General features: G+C 48.6%; 2 protein-coding genes across 2 annotated transcripts in view; both read right to left on the minus strand.

Annotated features, from left to right (window-relative positions):
- The window catches only part of NCS1 (neuronal calcium sensor 1), a 60,980-nt gene extending 59,684 nt beyond the window's left edge, over nucleotides 1-1,296 (minus strand). Inside the window, exon 1 of the mRNA XM_060013971.1 lies at nucleotides 884-1,296. Within this exon, the coding sequence (XP_059869954.1) occupies nucleotides 884-947 (64 nt within the window). The 5' untranslated portion in view covers nucleotides 948-1,296. The remainder of the gene's footprint in view (nucleotides 1-883) is intronic.
- Nucleotides 1,297-4,854: 3,558 nt separating this feature from the next.
- Nucleotides 4,855-26,357, minus strand: part of GPR107 (G protein-coupled receptor 107) — a 99,844-nt gene continuing 78,341 nt past the window's right edge. The window contains exon 19 of the mRNA XM_060013972.1: nucleotides 4,855-5,152. Coding sequence (XP_059869955.1) covers nucleotides 5,112-5,152 — 41 coding nt within the window. The 3' untranslated portion in view covers nucleotides 4,855-5,111. The remainder of the gene's footprint in view (nucleotides 5,153-26,357) is intronic.

Here is a 26,357-nt window from a genome sequence, read left to right on the forward strand (position 1 = left end):
AGGTGAGGCGACCGGAGAGTTGCGAAGTTGGGCACGTGGAGAGAGACACACTGGGACAGATCTAGAGAAATCTGAAATTGACAGACCCTCCTCTCAGGGGTGCCCCAGACGGTTAAAAGATGAGATGGACCAGATCACCCAGGGCTGTAGAAACCCATTTCCCAGCCTGGCAGATACAGATAGAAGCTGGGAAGGTGCAATCTGGGCCAGAGGAGAATTCAGCCTATAAACCCTGCAGCCAAGAGGATGCCCAGGACCCTTCACCGCTGCCGCTGCCATGAGCTCTCTGACAAGTCTCACCACCGCACCACACACGATCAGGGCCAGGGAGGGGGCGACAGGCCAACCTCGCAGCAGCAGCAGCAGTAGCGGCGGCGGCAGCGGCAGCGGCAGTAGCGGCGGCACCGTGATGCATGAATCACCCGCCCCGCTGCGCTCGTGCCAGTCGGCTCCGCGCAGCCGGAGCCACCTCGCAAGCAGGCGCCCCCTCTCCGCCCCTCGCCCTTGCACACCCCTGTCCTTTTGGACAGTTCTGCTGGGTGGGGCCGCGGGGGGGCTGGGGGCTTCCCTCCGAGCCCGGGGGTGGCCCCGCGCTCGCGGACAGGCGGCACACGTCCCGGGAGCGCGTGGTTGGGGGGTGTCCTAGAACAATAGGGCCAGGTGTGGGGCTGGGGGCGCGGCCGGGAGCTCCCGAGGGGCCCGGGGCGGGTGCAGGGCAGGGGATGGCCAAGGCACGGTGGCGGCGTCGTGGGGAGCGGAGAGCAGGCCCGGAGCGGACGCTGGGCGGGGGGTGGGGGTGGTGACCGCGCGTGGGGGGAGGGGCGCGAGGGGGCGGAGGCAGCGCCCGGCAGCGCAGGGCGGGGGTCCCGGCGCGCGCACTCACAGTAGGTTTTCCTGGTCAGCTCCTCCACGACTTCAGGCTTCAACTTGCTGTTGGATTTCCCCATCCTCGGCGGCCGCGGCCCCCGCGCCCCGGGCCGGACCCCGTCGGGGCGCCCAGCGGGAGTGGCTGGGCCGGGGCGGGGTGCGCGGGGGGCCGGCGGGCCGGGGCCGCGCCTTTGTTTGCGGCTCGCGGCGCGGTGCCCGGGGCGCGGGGCAGCCGCTTGGCAGGCCCGGGCCGTCCGGCCGCCGCCCTCTCCGGGCGCCGCGGCGCGGAGCTGCGCTGGGCTGGGCGCCGACGCGGCCGCGGTGTTGCCGCGGTCGTCCCTGGTTACTGAGCTCCGCGGCACATGCTCGCTGCTGCGCTCCCTCTCGCCGCCGCCCCTGCGCTCCCCGCCTCCCGCCTCCCGCCCGCACCGGCGCGCCAGGGGTGGACCCGGAGCCGCCACTCAGCGCCCGGCGCCACCTCCCGCCCCGCACCCGCCCGGCCGGGCCTGCGCCCGCGGAACGACGACCCCGCGAGCGCCAAGCCAAGCTCGCAGAGGGGCGCCCCCGGCCTCATCGGTCCCCGGGCGGGAGGGCGAGGTCACCCCCGCCACCTCCCTCGCGGCGATCCGGCCCCCCCGTAGGGCGGAGCCGGGCGGGGGAGGGCCCGGAAGATCTGACGTGAATGAGGCTAAGGCTCAGCTTGGCGAAATTCATTCATTCGACACTGATTTGTTGGGCGCTGGGGAAGCCTGGGAGCAGGCCAGGCGCGGTCCCAGCCCTGACGGGGCGGGGGCGGGAGGGGAGGACACGTCTCTGCAGGATGTCACATGTGGTGGCGGGTGGGGGGGGCACCTACCGCGGCCTGGGGAAGGTGACCTCCAAGCCCGGGGGAGGGAGGGAGGGTGGTTGGGAACGTGTTCAAGGCCCAGAAAACCTGGAGGAGGGAAGGAGGCCTGAACGCCAGGGAGAGCTCCTCTCCGTGCACGGGACTCCACGCACAGTCCGGGGTATGATGTGAGGCCAGAGAGAAGGGCAAGGACCAGTGGGGACAGGCCTGCGCTCGCCCCAAGGAGCTGGGCCTCTGCGATTTAAGCAAGGAGGTAACAGGGTCAGATACGCTTTCTCTGCTTCTCTGGCCTCAGTGTGGAGGGGCGCTCTGGTCAGGAGCTGTGGCCCAGACCAGTGGCCAGGGCTCCACCTGGATGGACAGAGGCAAGGGGTGGGGGGTGGGGTAAGTTTATGGTGAGGGAGAGAGTCTACGTGGGCTTCCAGGGCCACCCCATCTACAATGTGAACATGTTGGGACCTCTTCTGTCCCCTTCCCCAGCTTTATGTGTTTTCTCTTTAACAACTATCACAGATCTCTTTTTTTTTAATTTAATTTAATTTATTTCTTTATACAGCAGGTTCTTATTAGTCATCCATTTTATACACATCAGTGTATACATGTCAATCCCAATCGCCCAATTCATCACAGCACCATCCCCACCCCCCTGCGGCTTTCCCCCCTTGGTGTCCATACGTTTGTTCTCTACATCTGTGTCTCAACTTGTGCCCTGCAAACCGGTTCATCTGTACCATTTTTCTAGGTTCCACATACATGCGTTAATAAACGATATTTGTTTTTCTCTTTCTGACTTACTTCACTCTGTATGACAGTCTCTAGATCCAACCACGTCTCAACAAATGACCCAATTTCGTTCCTTTTTATGGCTGAGTAATATTCCATTGTATATATGTACCACAACTTCTTTATCCATTCATCTGTCGATGGGCATTTAAGTTGCTTCCATGACCTGGCTACTGTAAATAGTGCTGCAATGAACACTGGGGTGCATGTGTCTTTTTGAATTATGGTTTCCACCCACTTCAGACCTAGGGACACATACAGACTGAAAGTGAGGGGATGGAAAAAGGTATTCCATGCAAATGGAAATCAAAAGGAAGCTGGAGTAGCAATACTCATATCAGATAAAATAGACTTTAAAATAAAGAATGTTACAAGAGACAAGGAAGGACACTACATAATGATCAAGGGATCAATCCAAGAAGAAGATATAACAATTATAAATATATATACACCCAACATAGGAGCACCTCAATACATAAGGCAACTGCTAACAGCTATAAAAGAGGAAATCGACAGTAACACAATAATAATGGGGGACTTTAACACCTCACTTACGCCAATGGACAGATCATCCAAAGTGAAAACAAATAAGGAAACAGAAGCATTAAGTGACACAAGAGACCAGATAGATTTAATTGATATTTACAGGACATTCCATCCAAAAACAGCAGATTACACTTTCTTCTCAAGTGCGCACTGAACATTCTCCAGGATAGATCACATCTTGGGTCACAAATCAAGCCTCAGTAAATTTAAGAAAATTGAAATCATATCAAGCATCTTTTCAGACCACAGCGCTATGAGATTAGAAATGAATTGCAGGGAAAAAACCGTAAAAAACACAAACACATGGAGGCTAAACAAAACACTACTAAATAACCAAGAGATCACTGAAGAAATCAAAGAGGAAATCAAAAAATACCTAGAGACAAATGACAGTGAAAACACTACATCCAAAACCCATGGGATGCAGCAAAAGCAGTTCTAAGAGGGAAGTTTATAGCTATACAAGCCTACCTCAAGAAACAAGAAAAATCTCAAATAAACAATCTAACCTTACACCTAAAGGAACTAGAGAAAGAGGAACAAACAATATCACAGATTTCATTAGCAGATTTTTTTCACTGTGTTTTGCTGTCTCCTCAGCTAGAGTATGAGCCTCCCGAGGGCAGGGATTCTTTCTTATTTGTAGTTTTATTTCCAGCACCTAGAAGGCACCTGACTCTGCAGTGGCCACTCAGCAAACCTCTGTAAATGAGTGAAGGGCTGAGGGCGGAAGGACACCGGTGCTGGGGGCCTGGGGGTGGACAGAGCATGGCAGGAAGAGGCCGCCCTCCTCAGGGCCGCAGGGATGAGGTGGTGGGCAGGGTGTCTTTTTGTCCCCACTTTGGCACAGTGTTCAGACCTCAGGGGATCCGGGAAGCCCGAAGGAACGGGGGAGACAGAAACCCTGCCTCTCAACCCCAGATGCCTCCTCCTCCAGACACGCCCCATTCCAGCCTTTCTCCTGAAGGCCTTGCCTGGTCGAGGCCCTGGCCCCAGGAAGCCTTCAGAGAGGGGTACTCTTGCTGGCCTGCTAGAGCTCATTCTGTCAAGGAAGTGAGGAGGGTACGGACCCCAAGAGCTGGGCCCACAGTTGGAGGGACCCGGTTTAAACTTGGGAACAGGATGTCCCAACCATGAGGACTGGCTAGGAATGGACAGTAGGGAGGGACCCGCGGTGAGGGGTTTAGCGCTGGCCAGCCCAGCCTGAGCATCCTGCCTGGGAGGAGGGGGAGCCAGCAAGGGGACCAAGGCCTAGTTGGGACGGCAGTGACAGCAGTAGCAATTAAAGCCCTAAAGCCACGTGCTCCTCCTGTATTTCTTGCCCACCGTCTACATGCCAGGCACTGTGCTGAGCACTGGGGACACCACCGTGACCAACGTGGTCCATTTCCTCAGGGAGCTCAGGGACCTCCCCCTCCCCTGTCTGCCCCACATGGGTCCCCAAATCACACTGGTGACAAACTCCACGAAAAGATGTGAACCATACACAGAAACTCCTGTGGGGGCAGGGAGCTTCCTGCGGGCTTCACAGATTCCTCTGTCATTCAGCAAGTATTTACTGAGCACCTACTATGTGCCGGGCCTGCAGGATAGAGACAAAACTCCTGCTGTTGTGGAGTGTACAGTTAATGAGGGCACAGTGATATAAACATAAACAAAATTCATGAGTAAAATATATAATGTCAGAGGTGAAATATAACAATAAGGCAGGGAAGGCGGATGGCAAGTGCTGGGGTGGGAGCTGTGAGATGTTTACTGGCAGGGAGCCCTCAATGAAGAGGTGCTATTTGAACAAGGACCTGAAGGAGGGGGATGCCCTGCAGTAGAGCCTGGTGGCCTGTGTGTGGCCTGGCAGGGGCGCAGCAAGGTGGGGCTTAGAGAGTGAGGCAGAGATGGGAGATGAGGTCAGACTCAGGGATCTGTTGGTACTTAGCCGGATCCCTGGGCTGCTGCACACTGACTCCAGGCAGGTGGGGTGGAAACAGGGACCCTTGGGAGGTCACAGCATCATCAGCTGGGGCGGTGGTGGCCGGGTCCAGCGTGGCAGCGAGGATGTAGAGAGAACTGGTTAGACTCGATTATATTTTGAAGGCAGAGACGGCAGGATACCTGAATGGATTGGGTAAGGGTGTGAGACAAAGAAAGAAGGGAATCAAGGCCAAGGATTTTGACCTGAGCCACTGGGAGAATGGTTTCCATTTGCTACTGTGGGGAGTGGCCAGGTTTGCAGATGGAAAGAGCAGGAGTCCGGTTCTGGACGTGTGAGGTATGGGAGGCTTATTAGACATCCAAGTGGAGATGCCGAAGAGGCAGGTGACACAGGCGCCTGGAGTTTGTGGACAGGTCCAGGCTGCAGGGATCAGCTGGTGAGTCATCCTGGCAGAGATGGAATTTAAAGCCCTGCGACGGGATAAGGTCACTAAGGGAGCGTATAGATATATAGGAGCTGGTCGGGCAAGGCTGGGCAGAGTGTTCCGGGCCCCCATGACGTGGGGAGAGCATGTGGGAAGGTGCTGGGCCTTGGGGCCAGCCTTACCCTCTTTCCTGACCTGGATTTCAGCCCAAAGGGTCCCTGCCAACATCCAAATACCTTATCCCGTGCCACCCCAGACTAAGCGCTCAGATCCACTCTCTGATGCCCGGGGTCGTTCTGAGAGCACTGGTTCTGGGTCTTTCTGCCACAAGAATTTGGTGTTTTAAGGTGAAGAAAAATGTGCAGCCAGGCTTCAAGCCAGGGTTTCACGACCAGATTCCCACTTTCAGAGGCCCCTTCTGGCTGCTGTGGATTGGAGGGGACAGAGTCAAAGCCCAGAGGCCAGTGAACAGCCAGGGAGTTTGAGTGGCAACTGATTAGATGGGGGTTGGGGGGATGAGAGAGAGGAAGGGACGGAATGGATCCCTGGTGGAGGGGGTGGAGGGGGAGGGAGAGCCCGGCAAGGAGCAGGTCATAAACCAGTGCGCACAGAATAATCGAATTAGCTCCATACACCTATGTAGAAAGCAGTCCGAAGGGTACACCTCCAGGGTGTTACAGCAATTGCTACCAGTATATGTGGGATTATAGGTCATTTTATTTTCTTCTCTCATCTGTATTTTTCCTTGTGTTTTAAAAAATTGGGATGGGACTTCCTTGGTGGTCCTATGGTTAGGACTCAGTGCTTTCACTGCCGTGGCCCCGGGTTCAATCCCTGGTCAAGCCACTCAGCGGGGGGGAAAAAAAAAAAAAGGGATGTAATTCACATAATATAAATTTACCATTTTAAAGTATATAATTCAGTAGTTTTAGTATATTCACTAGGTTCTGCAGCCATTATCACTACCTAACTTGAGAATCTCCTCTGTGTCTTATATAGACTGTTTTCTACAACTAAATGCTTTGCTTTTGAATAAGAAAAGTATTTGACAGATCATTTTGCTCAGCTGCCGGTAGCCCCAGGAACACGCCTTCCTGAGTCAGCTGCTAGGGCTGGTGGATGACCTGGATGCCCAGCCCCCTTCCAGACGTGGTGAATCTGAAGGAGGTGGCATCAGGCCTGGGAATCTGCATTTTAACCCAGCATCTGGTCTCCCTCTCTCGCCTTTCAGCTGAGAGTCCCATCCCTTGTGTTATAAGCTCACCTGGGAGAGTGACCCCAGATGCTTGCTCTGTAGTTCTTTCAGAAAGCTTTGCGGGGGGGGGGAGGGAGAAATGACACACATGTGGTGGGCAGAGTCAGGATTAAAGATTCCCCCAGGTCACTGCATCCTGGGTGTCGGTTACCTCTTCTGCCTGATCAACAGCTCCATTCCGATCTCTTCCAGGTCTCAGTCCACATATCCAGTGCCTTATAGGGTGTGTCCATTTGGACGTCTCGCTAGCATCTCAGACTCATCACGACAGAAACGTAACTTATCCCCTCCCTCCCCAAAAGAATCTTCTCCCCTTGGGCACATGGCGCCCCCCCATACTCAGTGGCTCCAGCCAGAAATCTGAAACATCTTAGGCTCCTCCCTCTCCCCAGGAACCCCCTCTCTAGATCCATCAACCTGGTCCATGGGATTTCCCTGCCTAAATAGCCCTCAAGGCATAAGGCTTTTCTCCACTCCTCCCCAGCCCACAACAGGTCTAAGCCAGCCACTGCCCTTTCTCAAAGCCACCGTCTCCTGCCTTATCTCTTGGTCCCCCTAACAAGTTGTTACCCCGCCGGGGCTGCCCTTCCGCCCCCTCCCATATTGCAGTGACTGCCTAGACCTTCAAGCTCCAACAGGAAGCCCCTCCCACACCTACAGCCACTGAGCACCTGAGATGTGGCCCATCCAATGGAGACGTGCTCTCTGCACAAAGTACACACTGGATTTCGCAGGGTCATACAAAATAAAAAGAATGAAAACTATCTCATTCATATATTTTAAAAATTTGATTACACATTGAACCGATAATATTTTGGCTATAATGGGTGAAATATATTATTAAAATTAATTCCATCTGTTTCTTTTAGTTTTTTTTAAATGAACCTACTAGAAAATATAAACTTCCACCGGTGGCCACATTCTATTCCTAACAGACAGTGCTGTCTTGGACGTCCCTTCTAGTCACCATTTAAGCATCATCTCCACAGAGCCTTCCCGGGGTCCCACAGGTGACCTCATGCCCCCGTAGTGTGCACCTACGCCCAACGGCACCTGGTCCTGGGGTTTGCAGCACTTTATGTGATTTAAGGAGGTGTGTCCCGAGGAAGACCTTTCCATTCCGTCGTTCCATCGGTCAGATGGGTGCGAATGGGGGCTGCCCAGGTACAGCCAGCTGCTAGGAGTGGGGGGAGGGGTGTGCTGGAATTTGGCCCAGTCGGGGAGGGGGAGGAGGGGACCCACTGAATCCCCAGCGTGGAGCATGCATCCTGAGGCCCAGGTTCAGGCCTGGCTCTGTTCCTCATGCCCTGTGTGGCTTTGGGCAAATCATTTCCCATCTCACGGACGAAGCTGATCTTCTCATGAGGGGAGGGTTTATAAGCATCAAAGAGGCTGGACACAAACGCACGCCAAACAGTTAACATCTTTAACCTATTAAGAACTTTCTAAGCTAAGAAGCAAACGGTGAGCCCTCAATAGAAAATGGGGAAAGGACTCAAGGAGGTGATACTGGAGCAAATGCAAGCCTCCCGTCAGCACAAAAGCTGTCCCTGACAACTCATCAGAGGAGCACAAAACAAACTGAAAAGAGAAAGAGTCAGTGACCATAACCCAGGGTTGGCAAAGAAGTGAGAAAATGGGCAACCAGCCACTGCCAGGCAGGTTGAGTTGGTACAACCTTTCTGAAGAACATTTTGGCAGTAAATACCCATATTCTCTGACTCAGCAATTCCACTTCTAGGAAATTCTCCGAAGCCAACCACTGGGGCTCTATACAAGTGTTTAGCTTCAAGGATGTTACTGTAGCGGCACTTATAACAACAACAACAAAAGTGGAAACAACCTACGTATCCAAAACCGAGGGATTCCATTATCCATACCATGGAATCCTATCCAACAGTATTAAATTACAGCATGGACAGAAATCTACTTACATGACACAGATCCGTTAACAGCACAAAAAAGTTTCAAAAATCCTAGGACGATGCCAACTGTGGGATGAAAAAGAAATCTGTGCTCTTCATTGTGAGTGTGTGGGGGGTTTTTTTGGCCACACCAGGCGGCATGCAGGATCTTAGTTCCCAGACCAGGGATAGAACCCATGCCCCCTGCGGTGGAGGCGCAGAGTCTTAACCACTGGACCGCCAGGGAAGTCCCTATGGTTTTTAATTAAGTAGTTTTTAATCATATTTTTTCTCCAAGTTATAAAAAGATTATCAAAAGTATATAACCCAGTATCTCCTGAAGAAAAACCAGTCTCAGTGGTACACATGTCCTGTGGGGAAAAGGGTTCCCTGGGCAAATGCTTTGGGGGATATCCCATCTAAGAGTCAGGCACATTCCCATACTAAAGGCTCTGAGAAATCCTGCGGGAAAGAAATTGGTTTTATTTCAGTATTTCTACTCTTACTTTTTCCTTAGCTCCAGATAGCATTTGAAGAACTGATGTCCTGTGGAATACACAGACATGAGGAACCCACTGTTTTATGGGTTCTCCCGTGGCAGAAATGATGTAATGAAGAGGTGAAATGGATGGAGGTGAAGCACTGAGTCTTTAGTTGTCATATTCACAGGGTCGGCACTGCTAGAGAGAGTCCACCCAGCAGCCAGCTGCCTCCCCATCTCAGATGTCCCGCAGGTACCTGGCCCAAAGTGGGAGCTGCATGACCATAGGTTGGGTCCAGTTGAGCTGATTCACCCTGTCCCCAAAACATGCTGCAGTGGGCTGCCGACTCCAGCCCGTGGGCAGTGGCTGCCGTAGCGTTGTGTTGGGCAGGGGCTTGGCTGGCGAGAGCGGCATGAACCACTGCGCTGTGGGTCGTGGTCATCACGGAGGAAGAGGCAGCACTGTGTATCTCCGTGTTCCCTTGGGAAGAATTCTGTGGTCTTTCCCATCCTTCTTTCCTGCGGGGCAGGCTACATCATTCACCCCGAGTGAATTACCACCCAGTCAGGGCAAATGGCGATTGGAGAGGACCAGGGGCTCTGGGGTCAGAGAGGACCAGGGGCTGGTCCTCCATCCGTGATGTCAGAACTGCCCACCACAGTCACATCCTCACTAGGCCCTCTGGCCAGCAGCCTTGTGTTATAGGGGCCTGTGGAAGTGGCCAGTGGGACAGTGGTTAGCACAGGCCCTGGAGCCAGACTGTGCTTAGTGGTTGTGTGGCCTTAGGTAAGTTACTTAAACTCCTTAAGCCTCAGTTTCCATATCTGGAAAGTGGGCATAATAAAAATACTACCTCCCCACAGAATCGTTATGAGAATTAAGTGATATATGGAAATACGCAGCACTCCTTAGTAAAGGCTGGCTGTTATTATTATTGATGAATAATAACATAGGTTTTAATAATATTATTGTTATTGACAAAGGAAAAGAGATCATTTAATGACATCATCTGGGGGGGCACCCAGGCATGTGACGACCCGAGCACGTGATGTGGTCAGCGCCGAGATCCTCATGGGAGAAAAGAAGAACGAAAAGAAAAACAGCTGGGCAGGTCTTCAAGACGGCGGAGGAGTAAGACGTGGAGATCACCTTCCTCCCCACAAATACATCCAAACTACAGCTACATGTGGAACAACTCCTACAGAACACCTACTGAACACTGGCAGACCTCAGACTTCCCAAAAGATGCCTTCAGGTGACCTACACGCAGAGGCGGCGCCAAATCCGAAGCTGAGCCCCGGGAGCTGTGCGAACAAAGAAGGGAAAGGGAAACCTCTCCCAGCAGCCTCAGGAGCAGCGGATTAAATCTCCACGATCAACTTGATGTACCTGCATCTGTGGAATACCTGATTAGACGACAAATCATCGCAAAATTGAGGCGGTGGACTTTGGGAGCAACTCGAGACTTCGGGTTTGCTTTCTGCATCGAATTTGTTTCTGGTTCAATGTTTATCTTAGTTTAGTATTTAGAGCTTATTATCATTGGTAGATTCATTTATCGATTTGGTTGCTCTCTTCCTTTTATATATGTGTGTGTGTGTGTGTGTGTGTGTGTGTGTATGTGGTGTTTATTTTTCCTTCTTCTCTTTTTGGGAGTGTGTATGCGTATGCTTCTTTGTGTGATTTTGTCCATATAGCTTTGCTTTTGCCATTTGTTCTAGGGTTCTGACTGTCCGTTTCTGTTTTTTCTGGTTTTTTTTTTTTTTTTTAGTATAGTTTTTAGTGCTGGTTATCATTAGTGGATTTGTTGTTTGGTTTCGTTGCTCTCTTCTTTCTTTCTCTCTTTCTTTTTTCTTTATTACCTTTAAATTTTTTTATTTTTCATAATTTTTGCCTATTTTAATAACTTTATTTTTTTCTTTCTTTCTTTCTCTCTCTCTCTCTTTCTCTCTCCCCCTCCCCCCCCCCCTCTCTCTCCCTCCCGCTCTCTCTCTCCTTCTCTCCCTCTCTCTCTCTCTCTCTCTCTCTCTTTCTTTCATTCCCTTTTCTTCTGAGCTGTGTGGAAGACAGGGTCTTGGTGCTCCAGCTGGGTGTCAGGCCTGAGCCTCTGAGGTGGGAGAGCCAAGTTCAGGACATTGGTCCACCAGAGACCTCCCGGCCCCACGTAATATCAAACGGCAAAAGCTCTCCCAGAGATCTCCATCTCAACGCTAAGACCCAGCTCCACTCAACGACCAGCAAGCTACAGTGAAGGACACCCTATGCCAAACAACTAGCAAGACAGGAACACAACCCCACCCATTAGCAGAGAGGCTGCCTAAAATCATAATAAGGTCAGACACCCCAAAGCACACCCCCGGACGTGGTCCTGCAAACCAGAAAGACAAGATCCAGCCTCATCCACCAGAACCTCCACCAGGAATCCTACATAACCCACTGAACCAAACTTACCCATTGGGAGCAGACACCAAAAAAAATGGGAACTACGAACCTGTAGCTTGTGAAAAGGGGACCCCAAACACAGTAAGTTAAGCAAAATGATAAGACAGAGAAATGCACAGCAGATGAAGGAGGTAAAAACCCACCAGACCAAACAAATGCAGAGGAAATAGGCAGTTTACCTGAAAAAGAATTCAGAGTAATGATAGTAAAGATGATCCAAAATCTTGGAAACAGAATGAAGAAAATACAAGAAATGTTTAACAACGACCTAGAAGAACTAAAGAGCAAACAAACAATGATGAACAACACAATAAATGAAATTAAAAATTCTCTAGAAGGAATCAATAGCAGAATAACTGAGGCAGAAGAACGGATAAGTGACCTGGAAGATACAATAGTGGAAATAACTACCACAGAGTAGAATAAAGAAAAAAGAATGAAAAGAATCGAGGACAGTCTCAGAGACCTCTGGGACAACACTAAATGCACTGGCATTCGAATTATAGGGGTCCCAGAAGAAGAAGAGAAAAAAAAGGGACTGAGAAAATATTTGAAGAGATTATAGTTGAAAACTTCCCTAATATGGGAAAGGAAATAGTCATTCAAGTCCAGGAAGCGCAGAGAGTCCCATGCAGGATAAATTGAAGGATAAACATGCCAAGACACATATTAATCAAACTATCAAAAATTAAATACAAAGAAAAAATATTAAAAGCAGCAAGGGAAAAGCAACAATTAACATACAAGGGAATCCCCATAAGGTTAACAGCTGATCTTTCAGCAGAAACTCTGCAAGCCAGAAGGGAGTGGCAGGACATATTTAAAGTGATGAAAGGGAAAAAACTGACAACCAAGATTACTCTACCCAGCAAGGATCTCATTCAGATTCGAGGGAGAAATTAAAACCTTTACAGACAAGCAAAATCTAAGAGAATTCAATACCACCAAACCAGCTTTACAACAAATGCTAAAGGAACTTCTGTAGGCAGGAAACACAAGAGAAGGAAAAGACTTACAATAACAAATCCCAAGCAATTAAGAAAATGGTAATAGGAACATACATATCGATAACAACCTTAAATGTAAATGGATTAAATGCTCCAACCAAAACACAAACACTGGCTGAATGGATACCAAAACAAGACCTGTATATATGCTGTCTACAAGAGATCCACTTCAGACCTAGGGACACATACAGGCCAAAAGTGAGGGGATGGAAAAAGATATTCCATGCAATGGAAACCAAAAGAAAGCTGGAGTAGCAATTCTTATATCAGACGATTAAAATAAAGACTATTACAAGGGACAAAGAAGGACACTGCATAATGATCAAGGGATCAATCCAAGAAGATATAACAATTGTGAATATTTATGCACCCAACATAGGAGCACCTCAGTACATAAGGCAAATGCTAATAGCCATAAAAGGGGAAATCGACAGTAACACATCATAGTAGGGGACTTTAACACCCCACTTTCACCAATGGACAGATCATCAAAATGAAAATAAATAAGGAAACACAAACTTTAAATGATACATTAAACAAGATAGACTTAATTGATATTTATAGGACATTCCAACAAAAAACTACAGAATACGCTTTCTTCTCAAGTGCTCATGGAACATTCTCCAGGATAGATCATATCTTGGGTCATAAGTCAAGCCTTGGTAAATTTAAGAAAATTGAAATCGTATCAAGTATCTTTTCCGACCACAATGCTATGAGACTAGATATCAATTACAGAACAAAATCTGTAAAAACTACAAACACACGGAGGCTAAACAAAACACTACTAAATAACCAAGATATCACTGAAGAAATCAAAGAGGAAATCAAAAAATACCTAGAAACAAATGACAATGTAAACATGACAACCCAAAACCTATGGGATGCAGCAAAAGCAGTTCTAAGAGGGAAGAATACTAGCAAACAGAATCCAACAGCACATTAAAAGCATCATACACCATGATCAAGTGGGGTTTATCCCAGGAATGCAAGGATTCTTCAATATATGCAAATCAATCAATGTGATAAACCATATTAACAAACTGGAGGAGAAAAACCATATGATCATCTCAATAAATGCAGAAAAAGTTTTCGACAAAATTCAACACCCATTTATGATAAAAACCCTCCAGAAAGTAGGAATAGAGGGGACTTACCTCAACATAATAAAGGTCATATATGACAAACCCACAGCCAACATCATTCTCAATGGTGAAAAACTGAAACCATTTCCTCTAAGATCAGGAACAAGACTCTCACCACTCTCACCACTATTATTCAACATAGTTTTGGAAATTTTAGTCACAGCAATCAGAAAAGGAAAAGAAATAAAAGGAATCCAAATCGGAAAAGAAGAAGTAAAACTGTCACTGTTTGCAGATGACATGATACTATACATAGAGCATCCTAAAGATGCTACCAGAAAACTACTAGAGCTAATCAATGAATTTGGTAAAGTAGCAGGATACAAAATTAATGCACAGAAAATCTCTTGCATTCCTATCCACTAATGATGAAAAACCTGAAAGAGAAATTAAGGAAACATTCACATTTACCACTGCAACAAAAAGAATAAAATACCTAGGAATAAACCTACCTAAGGAGACAAAAGACCTGTATACCGAAAACTATAAGACTCTGATGAAAGAAATTAAAGATGATACAAACAGATGGAGAGATATACCATGTTCCTGGCTTGGAATAATCAACATTGTGAAAATGACTATACTACCCAAAGCAATCTACAGATTCAATGCAATCCCTATCAAACTACCAATGGCATTTTTCACAGAACTAGAACAAAAAGTTTCACAATCTGTATGGAAACACAAAAGATCCCAAATAGCCAAAGCAATCTTCAATCTTGAGAAAGAAAAACAGAGCCGGAGGAATCAGGCTCCCTGACTTCAGACTATACTACAAAGCTACCATCATCAAGACAGTATGGTACTGGTACAAAAACAGAAATACAGATCAATGGAACAGGATAGAAAGCCCAGAGATAAATCCACGCACATATGGTCAACTTATCTTTGATAAAGGAGGCAAGAATATACAATGGAGAAAAGACAGCCTCTTCAATAAATGGTGATGGGAAAACTGGACAGCTACATGTAAAAGAATACACATAATAAACTCAACACCATACACAAAAATAAACTCAAAATGGATTAAAGACCTAAATGTAAGGCCAGACACTATAAAACTCTTAGAGGGAAACATAGGCAGAACACTCCATGACATAAATCACAGCAAGATCCTTTTTGACCCACCTCTTAGAGAAATGGAAATAAAAACAAAAATAAACAAATGGGACCTAATGAAACTTAAAAGCTTTTGCAGCGCAAAGGAAACCATAAACAAGATGAAAAGATAACCCTCAGAATGGGAGAAGATATTTGCAAACGAAGCAACTGACAAAGGATTAATCTCCAAAATATACAAGCAGCTCATGCAGCTCAATATCAAAAAAAAAAAACAAACAACCGGATCCAAAACTGGGCAGAAGACCTAAATAGACATTTTTCCAAAGAAGATACACAGACTGCCAACAAACACATGAAAGGATGCTCAACATCACTAATCACTAGAGAAATGCAAATCAAAACTACAGTGAGGTTTCACCTCACACCAGTCAGAATGGCCATCATCAAAAAATCTACGAACAATAAATGCTGGAGACGGTGTGGAGAAAAGAACCCTCTTGCACTGCTGGTGAGAATGTAAATTGATACAGCCACTATGGAGAACAGTATAGAGGTTCCTTAAAAAACTAAAAATAGATCTACCATACGACCCAGCAACCCCACTACTGGGCATATACCCTGAGAAAACCATAATTCAAAAAGAGTCATGTACCACAATGTTCACTGCAGCTCTATTTACAATAACCAGGACATGGAAGCAACCTAAGTGTCCATCAACAGATGAATGGACAAAGAAGATGTGGCACATATATACAATGGAATATTACTCAGCCATAAAAAGAAACGAAATTGAGTTATTTGTAGTGAGGTGCATGGACCTAGACTCTGTCATACAGAGTGACGTAAGTCAGAAGGAGAAAAACAAATACCGTACGCTAACACATATACATGGAAGAACATAGGGGCAGGACGGGAATAAAGATTCAGACATAGAGAATGGACTTGAAGACACAGAGAGGGGGAAGGGTAAGCTGGGACTAAGCGAGAGAGTGGCATGGACATATATAGATAGTGGGAAGCTAGCTAGTGGGAAGCAGCCGCATAGCACAGGGAGATCAGCTCGGTGCTTTGTGACCACCTAGAGGGGTGGGATAGGGAGGGTGGGAAGGAGATGCAAGAGGGAGGAGATCTGGGGATATATGTACATGTATAGCTGATTCTTTTTTTTTTTTTTTTTTTTGCGGTACGCAGGCCTCTCACTGTTGTGGCCTTTCCCGTTGCAGAGCGCAGGCTCAGTGGCCATGGCTCACGGGCCCAGCCACTCCGCGGCATGTGGGATCTTTCCGGACCGGGTCACAAATCCATGTCCCCTGCATCGGCAGGCGGACTCTCAATCACTGCGCCACCAGGGAAGCCCTGATTCATTTTTTTATACAGCAGAAACTAACACACCATTGTAAAACAATTATACTCTAAAAAAAAAAAAAAAATGACATCATCTGTGGAAAGGATCCTGAACCAATATTGTGAGGGCTGGTCCTAGGGTCAGGCATGGGGCCTCCTGAGCCTCGGATTCCTCACTTGTAAGTTGGGATTGTGGTGCCCTGGGGAGCCTGCTGCCTCACAGGGCTGCTTATGGGCCTTGACAGTGGGGCTTCTCCATCGCAGAAGGAGCGGATATCCCAGGGAGCAGCTGAGCGAGTGGGTCTGTGAACGAGAAGCAGGTGCAAAACCCATTGGCCTGGGGACACACGCTTCCCTCCTCCGTTCTCTCGGGCGCCTGGGGAAGTGAGAAGGGATCTCTTTGCTCCCGAGTCCATGACCATCACGCCCACCCACCATTAACAGGCAGTGTTCTGGTCCTCAAAGTCTCTCTGCCCGGCGCGCTTGCGAGATGTACCTTCTCTGAACCTCACCTTCCCAAAAAGCCTTTCGCGAGGGTCCCGAGTGAGCTGGAGCTGGCCACACACACACACACACACACACACACTCCTGCTGCCCCAAGCCCCGCACAGAAGCCCGTTGGCTGTCGGCTAGTGTTCCCCTGTCCTTGCCAACCCCACTAAGGCTTATTCTCTGGGTCTGGGGAAGGGTCAGGGAACCCATGCTTGCCCCTGGCCCAGCTGAAGCGAAAGGGGGATTTATTAGAAGGTCAGGAGGAGCCAGCGGGCAGCCCTGGGACAGTGCCGGTTCCTCCCTGACATCCCGGCTCCCGGTGGCCCGCAAAAGAGAGACCACAGCCGGCTAACAGCAGCAGAACTGGCAATGTTTGTACGCACAGAACTGCTCAGGGGACTGATGGAACGGCGGAGGACGGGCTGAGGAGGGGCAGGACCCAGGAATCTCTGGAATGTGGAATCTACTGGCAGAGGCAAGGAGACAGTGTCTTCAGGATGAGATGGGCTCTGGCCTCTTCCTCCTTCTCTGCAGCCCTTTGTCCAAAATCCAGTCCCGAGAGAGACTGTGTGATGGGCCACGCCACACTGGGGTCTGGGGACTACACTGGATGGGGGCGGACAGGGCAGCTCGGTGGACAGCTTCCCCAAGGTTGATCCCAGTGGAGGAGTCGGGGGAGTCTCCCTCCAAAGTTAACTGGGTGTTTTTTTCCAGAAGAATGGGGAATGAATGCTGGGGAGGAATGGGGTGCAGCGGGGCAAAATCTAGTACATGATCCCAGGACCCTGCTTCTTGGGGGCAGTTTCTGCCTTTGCAGACAGCTTCCCCTGTGCCTCCTGCCCCAGCTTGGCCTTACAGTCCCTCCAGGTCACCTGCCCACCAGACCGGCCGGCGAGTCACAAAGCCCAATCCTGGGGAAGAGGATCTGATTGGCTCACATGAGTCAGGTGTTTGCCTGGTCCAATCAGCCCTGGCCAACGAGGTTAGGTCACACAATGCCAGCTTCAGAGGTCCACCCTCTGGAAACGGGAGCTGGACAGACACCCCGAATACCGATGACCACACAATTTGAGAATCCTCAAAGCTGGTAGCCAGTATTTGAAGGCCCCAAGTCCAACGTGCCCAACTTGCAGACAGGAGAAAGGAAGACAGAGGATTGCTTCTCTCTGAGGGGCGGGTGCTGGACCCCCTCCCTAGGGACCAGTGGGCTCTCCCAGGGTCAAGCTCAGACATGCTCAGGGGTGGGGAAAACGAGCAGCTTTCTTGGAGGCCCAAGCCCTGGAGCCCATGACCACCCTGGGTGCTGGGAAGCCGCACACCACCTGCCCCCCAGCTCCTCACAGAGATGTCTGTTGGTTTCCAAGCCAGGCCCAGCCCCTCCTCATCCCAGGGAGTGCCAGAACCAGAGTTAGGGGCCAGAATACAGTCTCTTCTGGGCAGATGCAAGGGTTGGTTCCTAGGTTGGTCCCTGACGGCTGCTGGGGCCCAGTCCAGCTCTCCCAGGCTCCCGGGCCCCATATGTCTGTTACCTCTGAGCCAACCCAGCAGCCTCATGAGGGCAGGACTCCATGTGTCTTGTCACTGCCGCCTGGCCAGGGCCCAACCCAGAGTGGCAGCTCAGACAACACCGATGAATATTGGTGGTGACCCTTCAGCCCCTTGACTCCTCTCTGACCATGACATTAAGTCTGTCTGTCTCCTTGAGGTCAGCCATGCAATGAATACAATAATGTCCAGGCCACTGTCCTGGGCTCCAGGCCCACTAACCTCCCTCTGGTACAGACCTGGACAACTGCTCTCACCCTCTGGACCTCAGTTTCCCCGTCTGTACAATGAGGGGCTTCAAGGTTCCTTCCAGTTGGGACATTGTGTGCTGTAACAGTTCCAAGCTGGGGTTCAGTCTTGAAGCAGTCAGAGCTGACCAGCATTCAGGTAGGACGCCTTGCCTTCTCTTGGAGTCCTTCAGCTTCGCTTGCTTTCAGACTTGAACTTAGTAAAGAGCAAGTCCACAGTAAGAGCAGCAGCTACCACCCTCTGCGCCCTTGCTGTGTGCCAGGCAGTGCGCCAAGTGCTTCCTGAGCACCAGCTCACTGAGCCTTTGCAGGATGCTATGAATTAGGCAGCCAGGCCCAGAGAGGTTGAGGAGCTGGGCCTGGGTCACACAGCTGCTGACCAGCCATAGGGATTCAAGTCAGGCTTGCCTGATCCCCAGCCCGTGAGTTCACTATATGGCGCAAAAGCATCCTGATATCTGAGCACAAAGAGAGGTGTGGTCTGCTAAGACCCATCTTCATGTAATCGCTTGGTTTCACAGCTCACCAACGCTGGCAGAAGGCAGGGTATCCACATGATCTGGGGCTACTTACTGCTGCATGGATAAGTCTGCAAAGCCCCTTCCTCCTAACAGCTCTGGAGAGCCTGAAGGGCTGTACCTGCTCGGCCCCTGAAGTTTTGCGGAGGGAGCCTGACAGCACCCCCTGGGTCCAGCAAACAGTGGACAGCCATCAACTGTGCATCTTTAAAGCCCTCACTGTCGGGACTTCCCTGGTGGTCCAGTGGTTAAGACTCCGAACTCCCAATGCAGGGGGCCCGGGTTCGACCCCCGGTCAGGGAACTAGATCCCACATGCCGCAATGAAGACCCGGTGCAGCCAAATAAATAGATAAATATTAAAAAATAAAATAAAGCCCTCATTCTCAACGGCCGCTGGGCCATCACTAACCTACTGATGTGCAGCCCTCACACCCACTCCCCCAGCCCAGGGAAATTCACGCTCCCTCACTGACTGCTGGCCAAGGATGCCTGACCCAGGGCTCCATGCCCAGTGTGGGATCCCTGCCCGCCCTACAAAGCCCAACCCCCTGCAGGGGACTCAGACGGGGTCTTCGTGTAGATTCTGGGAATAAAGAGGCAGAATGCCGCAAAGCAGGACGTAGGAAAAGCTCCTCTGGTAGGGGAGGGCACAGGGCTGAGAGTTCGGAGGAGGAGTTCTAGAAGTGTCTTTCCTGGACTCCCCAGCCCCCATCTCTCTGCCCCTTCATCTATAAAAGAATGGCCTCTGCTCCTCCTGACTGTGAAATGCTTCTAGAGCTAGCATGGCCACAGGCCCCCTCTCGCCCCACAACAGGTTAAGTATGGGCTGGGGGCTGGAGAGGGGACGTCCTTCCCCCCCTCGCTCCCACTCTGAGAGCCCATCCAGCAGCACACCTGACCCAAGTCCCAGGTCGCTCCCAGGCTGGGGGAGGGAAGGGCAGATAAGACCTGACGGGTCCGTGGAACTTGGCCTCTCTCACCTTCCTGCCCAGCCCACCAGTTCCTGCTCCTCGTGGCTCTCTGCCCCACTCCATCTGAAGGACATCTGCCAACAGCAAGCTGACAACAGGACCCTGCAGGTGACAGAGTGCCCCTCGGGGCCTGGGGCCAGACTGAAAACAACAAACCAGAGGGAGAGACAGGCATAGCTTTTGGCTCCTTCCAAACAGGCTGGTGGCTCAGGGGTGATTTAAGGGCCAGCTTGTCTCCAGGGGTGAGGATGGGCCCTGAGCCTGGAAGGCCGTGGGAGCCAGTGCAGGCTGTGGGGTGGGGGAGGCCCTGTGATGACTTGGCCCGTTATTGCCCGTGTGACCCTAGGTTCTCCCCTGTTCTGCTGCATGGCCAGGTTTCCCGGCAGTTCCCTCCGGAGAAGTAAATACAGCCTTGTTAATAATTCTGTCTGAAAAAAAAAAAAAAAAAAAAAATAATTCTGTCTGAATCACCCGCCCTCTGGCTGCTCTGTGCTAAGAGTGGTTCATAGGGGCCTGGAGAGACTCGTAACGGGGAGGTTAAACACGACTGAAAATCAATGAGGCCACCCTCTAATGGGTTTTATGAGGCCGGAACCAGGAAAAGGCAGAAGCCACAATAGTCGGGGCCACCAATATGCAGGGCGGGCAAAGGAGCCCGCATGCGAATTCCAGAAGGGTTAAACAAGTTTTCTCTCAAAACCAACAAAATCAGCTTTTATCCCAGGCTCAGCCCTGGAAGGCTTGTTGCTTCCAGTCAAAACGCAGAGTGGTGGGTAGGAAGGACTCGCCCCAGGATACAGCACAGCTGGGCTCCAAGTCCTGCACTTGCTGTGTGGCCGTGCGCAGGTCAGTTGCCCCCTGGGACCTCACCTTGGCTGCCTGGTCTATGGAACTGGGCGGGCCCCCTTTCGTGCTCAGTGTTGGGTCTGGGGTCAGGGTTCCTGAAATCCCACCTGGCTGCCTGCCCTCAGGGCATCGGTGATGAATGAATGTCATTAGCAGATTTTCAGGAAGGACACTGTATAAACCATCCCCTCCCTTCCCATGACAGCCCTTCCACCTCTGCTAACTAACCCCTTCTCGTCTCAGAATTCTGCCCCAACATTTTCCAGGGAGCCTTCCAGAACCCTCCAAGGAGACTGCAAAGGTTCCTCAGGGCTTCCTGATCCCTTGTGCATCCCTTCTGTCAGAGTGTCTACCTGCTGGAACACTTCAGAGTAACAGAAAACCTGACCTAAACTGGCTAGAGCATAAAGGGCAATTTGACGCATGTAAATCAGGAGTCCAGCAGTATCTTCAGGCAGGGCTTGATCCCGGCTTATAGGTTATGAGAGGATCTGGGTTTCCTCTCTCCATTTCTGGCTCTGCATCCTCAGTGTTAGGGCCATTCTCAGGAAGGCTCTCCAACTTGCTGCAGGCGGCAGTTTAGGCGTCCCACCTGGTGTACACATCTTGCTGAAAGTGACCCACTTCCTCCCCACCCTCATCCTGCCAACCATCAATGTAGTGGGGTGGGGAGACAAGGGATGTGCTGATCAGTTTCAATCTCTTGAGGTTCAAGCCTAGAGCTAGGAGTATGGGGTCAGTCTCCTCCAAAACACAAGCCTGAGAAATCTGAGGTCCAGTTTGGGATAGAGAAGAAGAGATAAAAGTGCGAGAGGCAGCCAGGCCATGTCCCCCACATCACTCCTTTGTGCTGTAATTACCAGTGTGCTGGATGATCAGGGTGCAGTCTGACCACATCACTTCCCTGTTAAAACTTGCCAGTGCCTTCCCACTGCCTTCATGGTAAAGGCCAGCCTCCTTAGCAGAGGGCCTCCTGACACAGCCCACATCTGCTTTTCTAGTCTCATCCCTCTCTGCTCCCAACTTCCCACTCATGATTCCAGCTCTACTGGATCCGTCCCAACGTGCCAGGATCTCATCACTGGCCTTAGCACATGCCATTCCCCCCACCCAAACACCTTTCCATCGCTGCCTGCTTCATTGAGCTAATCCATACAAAATGGTACTTCCTCCATGAAGCCCTCCTTGACCTACCCAGGGTTGGGTGCACAGGCTCTGTGTTCCCACAGACACCTCTCAGTTTGGATCACTATTTTTTTAACAGCTTTTGTCAGCTATGATTCACATACCATACAATTCACACATGGAAACTGTACATTTAATGGTTTTTAGTATATTCGTAGTGTTGTACAACCATCATCAACATTTTAGAACATTTTCATCAGTTCAAACAAAAAACACCTCTTCTAAAAAAAAAAAGTGGATATATGTATAACTGATTCACTTTGCTGTACACCTGAAACTAACACAACACTGCAGATCAACTAGACTCCAATAAGAATTAAAAACGGCAGCAGCAAAACTCACCCTTTAGCAGTCACCCCTTGCGAGCCCCCTCCCCCGGCCCCTGGCAACCACTAATCTACTTTCAGTCTCTACAGACTTACCTATTCTGTACATATTATATACATGGAATCGTACAATATGCGGCCTTTGTGTTTTCTTTCATTTAGCAAAATGTTGTCAAGTTTCATCCATGTCGTAACATGTACCAGTACTTCATGCGTTTTTCATTGCTGAATAATATTCCTTTGTATATAGATAGACCACTTTTATTTATCCATTCATCAGTGATGGACATTTGGGTTATTTCCAATTTTAGGCTATCAGGAGTAATGTTTCTATGGATATTTGTATCCAAGTTTTTAGGTGGACCTGTGTCTTCATTTCTCTTGGCTGTGTACCTAAGAGCGGAATTGCTGAGTCACATGGTAACTCTACACGTCGTCTTTGGAGGAACCGCCAAACTTTTCTAAAGCAGCTGCAGCATTTTATACATTCCCATCAGCAAGTGTGTAAGGATTTCAATTTCTCCACATCTTCAGCAACACTTGTTGTTATATATTTTTTATTATAGCCACCCTAGTAGTGCGAAGTAGTATCTCACTAATTTTGATTCACTTTTCTCTGGATGTTGAGAGTCTTTTCAGGTGCTTGCTGGCCATCTGTCTATCTTCTTTATAGAAATGGCTACTCAGATGCCAAGACCATTTCAATGGGGTAAGGACAGTCTTATCAACTAACGGTACTGGGAAAACTGGGTATCCACACGCAAGAGAATGAAGCTGGACCCTCATCCTTACGCTATACACAAAAATGAACTCAAAATGGATCAAACTAAACCTAAGACCTAAAAACTCTTAGAAAAAAAAATAAAAGCTTCATGGCATTGGATTTGGCAGTGATTTCTTGGCAACAACAAAATAAATAAATTGGACTTAATCAAAATTTTTAAATTTTGTGCAGCAAAGGACACTAACAAGAGTGAAAATTCATTTGTTATAAAGCAGAAACTAACACACCATTGTAAAGCAATTATACCCCAATAAAGATGTTAAAAAAAAAAAAGACAAAAATAGGGCTAATTCCTTGGTTCTGGAGCCAAAGAAGAAGAGATAAATCCAAGAGGAACTGGTGAAAGCCATACTCCCATCACATGGTCCCATGTGTGTTCTAGTATCATAACCTTTGTTACTGTGTATGTAATCACCAGTTTACTTGTCAGTCTCCTAGATTGTCAGCAACTTCAGAGCAGGGACCACACTTTATTATCATTATTATTCCTGTGCCTGACATAGTGGTTAATATTTACTAGGTATTTAATAAATGTTTGCTGAATAAAAAAAAAAAGAGTGAAAATTCAACCCACAGAATGGGAGAAAATACTGCAAACCATATATCTGATAAAAGATTAGTATCCAGGGTATATAAAGAATGCCTACAACTCAACAACAAAAAAACCCAATCCAAAAATGGGCAAAGAGAACTTTGAGGACACAACGCTAAGTGAAATAGGCCAGTCACAATAGACAAGTACTGTGTGATTCCATTTATACGAGGTGTCTAGAGTAGTCAGATTCATAGACAAAGTAGAATGGGGGCGGTGCCAGGGATGTGTGGGGTAGGGGAGAATAAGGAGTTGTGGTTTAGTGGGTGTAGAGTTTCAGTTTTGCAAGATGGAAAGAGTTCTGGAGACTGGTTGCAGAACAATGTGAATGTATTTAACGCGACTGAACCGTACACTTAAAAATGGTTAAGATGATAAATTTATGTATATTTTACCATAATTAAAACTAAACTAAAACTAAAATGAGCTAAGGACTTGAATGGACATTTCTCTGAAGAAGATAAACAAATGGCCAAGAAGCACAGAAAAGATGCTCAACATCACTATTCATGAGGGACATGGAAATCAAGACCACAATGAGATACCAAATCACAGCCACTATGATGGCTATGATAAAACCAAAATAACCTACAAAATAACAAGTGTTGGCAAAGAACACCTGTGGAGAAGCTAGAATCCTTGTGCACTGCTAGTGGGAATGTACAATGGTACACCTGCTGTGGAAAATGGTACGGCAGTTCCTCCAAAATTTAAATACAAAACTACCATATGATCCAGCAATCCACTTCTGGGTATGTACTCAAAAGAGTTGAAAACAGAGACTTGAATAGATATTTGTACACCCACGTTCACAGCAGCACTACTCACAATAACCAAAAAGTGGAAGCAATCCAAGTATTCATCAATGGATGAATGGATAAACAAAATATGGTATGTCTATATATTCATGTATATATACATGAAATGGAATATTGTTCAGCCTTAAAAAGGAATGAAATTCTGATACATATCACAGATGAACCTTGAAATTATTATGCTAAGTGAAACACCTATTCAGATCCTTTGCCCATTTAAAAAATGGGTTATCTTTTTATTGAGTTGTAAGAGTTCTTCATATATCCTGGAGATATTCTCGGATATACAGTTTGCAAGTATTTGGGTTGTCTTTTCACTTTCCTGATGATGTCCTTTGAAGCACGAAAGTTTTAATTTTCATCAACTCCAGTTTATCTTTTTTCTTTATTGCTTGTCTTTGGTGTCTTATCTAAGAAACCACTGCCTAATAATACAAGGTCACAAAGATTTACTCCTGTGTTTTCTTCTAAGAGTTTTATAGCTTTAAGTGTATGGTTCATTTTGAGGTAGTTTTGGTATATGGTGTGAGGTAGGGCTACAAACTTACTTTTTGCATGTGGATGTCCAGTTGTCCTTAGCAGCATTGGTTGGGAAAAAAAATTCTTTCCAGATTGAATGGTTTTGGAACATTTGCCGAAAATCAACTGACCACAGATATATGGGTTTATTTCAGGACTTTCTATTTTATCTCATTGAGCTCTACATTTATACTTCTATCACTACCACATTCTCTCGATCACTACAGTTTTTTAATAAGTTCTGAAACTGAGAAGGGGAATCCATCAGCTTTGTCCCTCTTTTTCAAGACTGTTCTGGCTACTCCGGATCCCTTGCATTTGCATATGAATTTTAAGATCAGCTTGTGAATTTCTGCAAAGAAACCAGCTGGGATTTGGGTAGGGATCACACTGAATTTGGAGATCGATTTGGGGAGTATTGTCATCTTTAACAATATTGTTTCCTGATCCATGAATACGAGATGGCTATTTATTTAGATCGTCTTTCTTTCAGTGTTTTTGTTTTCAGAATATTAATTTTACACTTCTACTGTTGAATGTTTTATTCTTTTTGATGCTATTGTAAATGGAAATGCTTTAATTTCATTTTTTGGACTGTTCGTTGCAAGTACATAGAAATAGTTGATTTCTGTATATTGACCATGCATCCTCCTTGCTTGCTTTTGCACCTCTATGCTTAACACAGCAGGCAGGCACTCGGCCAAGGCATGGCAAAGGCTGGGAGTGGGGCAAGACTGGAGGTCAGGCCACCAGCTGCAAGGCAGCAGCTGATGCTGTAATCCGGGTTACGGGTGAGTGTGGCTGGCCTGGCTAGTGGCAGTGGGGAGAGAGAAGTGGGTAGGCTTGAGCCACAGGACTGGGATGGGGTGAGGGAAAGGGACTGTCAAGGATAAGGCCCAAGTTTTTGGCCTGGATCACATTTACTAGGATTGGGGAGGGGACGTGGTCATTTCATTCTGAGAGTGTAGCTCTGAAGTGCCTTTAAAACAGTCCAGGGACTTCCCTGGCGGGCCAGTGGTTAAGACTCCATGCTTCCACTGCAGGGGGCACGGGTTCGATCCCTGGTCAGGGAATTAAGATCCCGCGTGCCACGCGGCGCGGCCAAAAAAACAAAAACCGAACAGTCCAGGAGGCAGCTGGATAAACCGTAAGTAGCTCAGGACAGTTCTAGGCTGGGAATACGATCCTGGGTGTCAGAGAGCAGAAGAGAGCTGGGGCAGTGCCGAGGAGCCCAACACCGAAGGGCTAGGCGCAGGAAGCCGACTGTGGCCAAGCAGCTGGAGAGAGAAGGAAAACTACCGGAAGTCTAACCTGGCTGGCGTGGAATTCCGAGGAGGGAGGCAGTGGGTGCAAGGTGATGTGGCCAAGGGTGAAAGGGGAGGGGTCCCACTGTGCCACAGGCTGCTACAGTCACGGCAGGTAATAACCAAGCCCCAGAGGCTGCAGGAGACTTTGGCCAGTGGAACCCGACCGCAG

Source organism: Delphinus delphis, chromosome 6 (assembly GCF_949987515.2).
Source record: "Delphinus delphis chromosome 6, mDelDel1.2, whole genome shotgun sequence".
Taxonomy (NCBI): domain Eukaryota; kingdom Metazoa; phylum Chordata; class Mammalia; order Artiodactyla; family Delphinidae; genus Delphinus; species Delphinus delphis.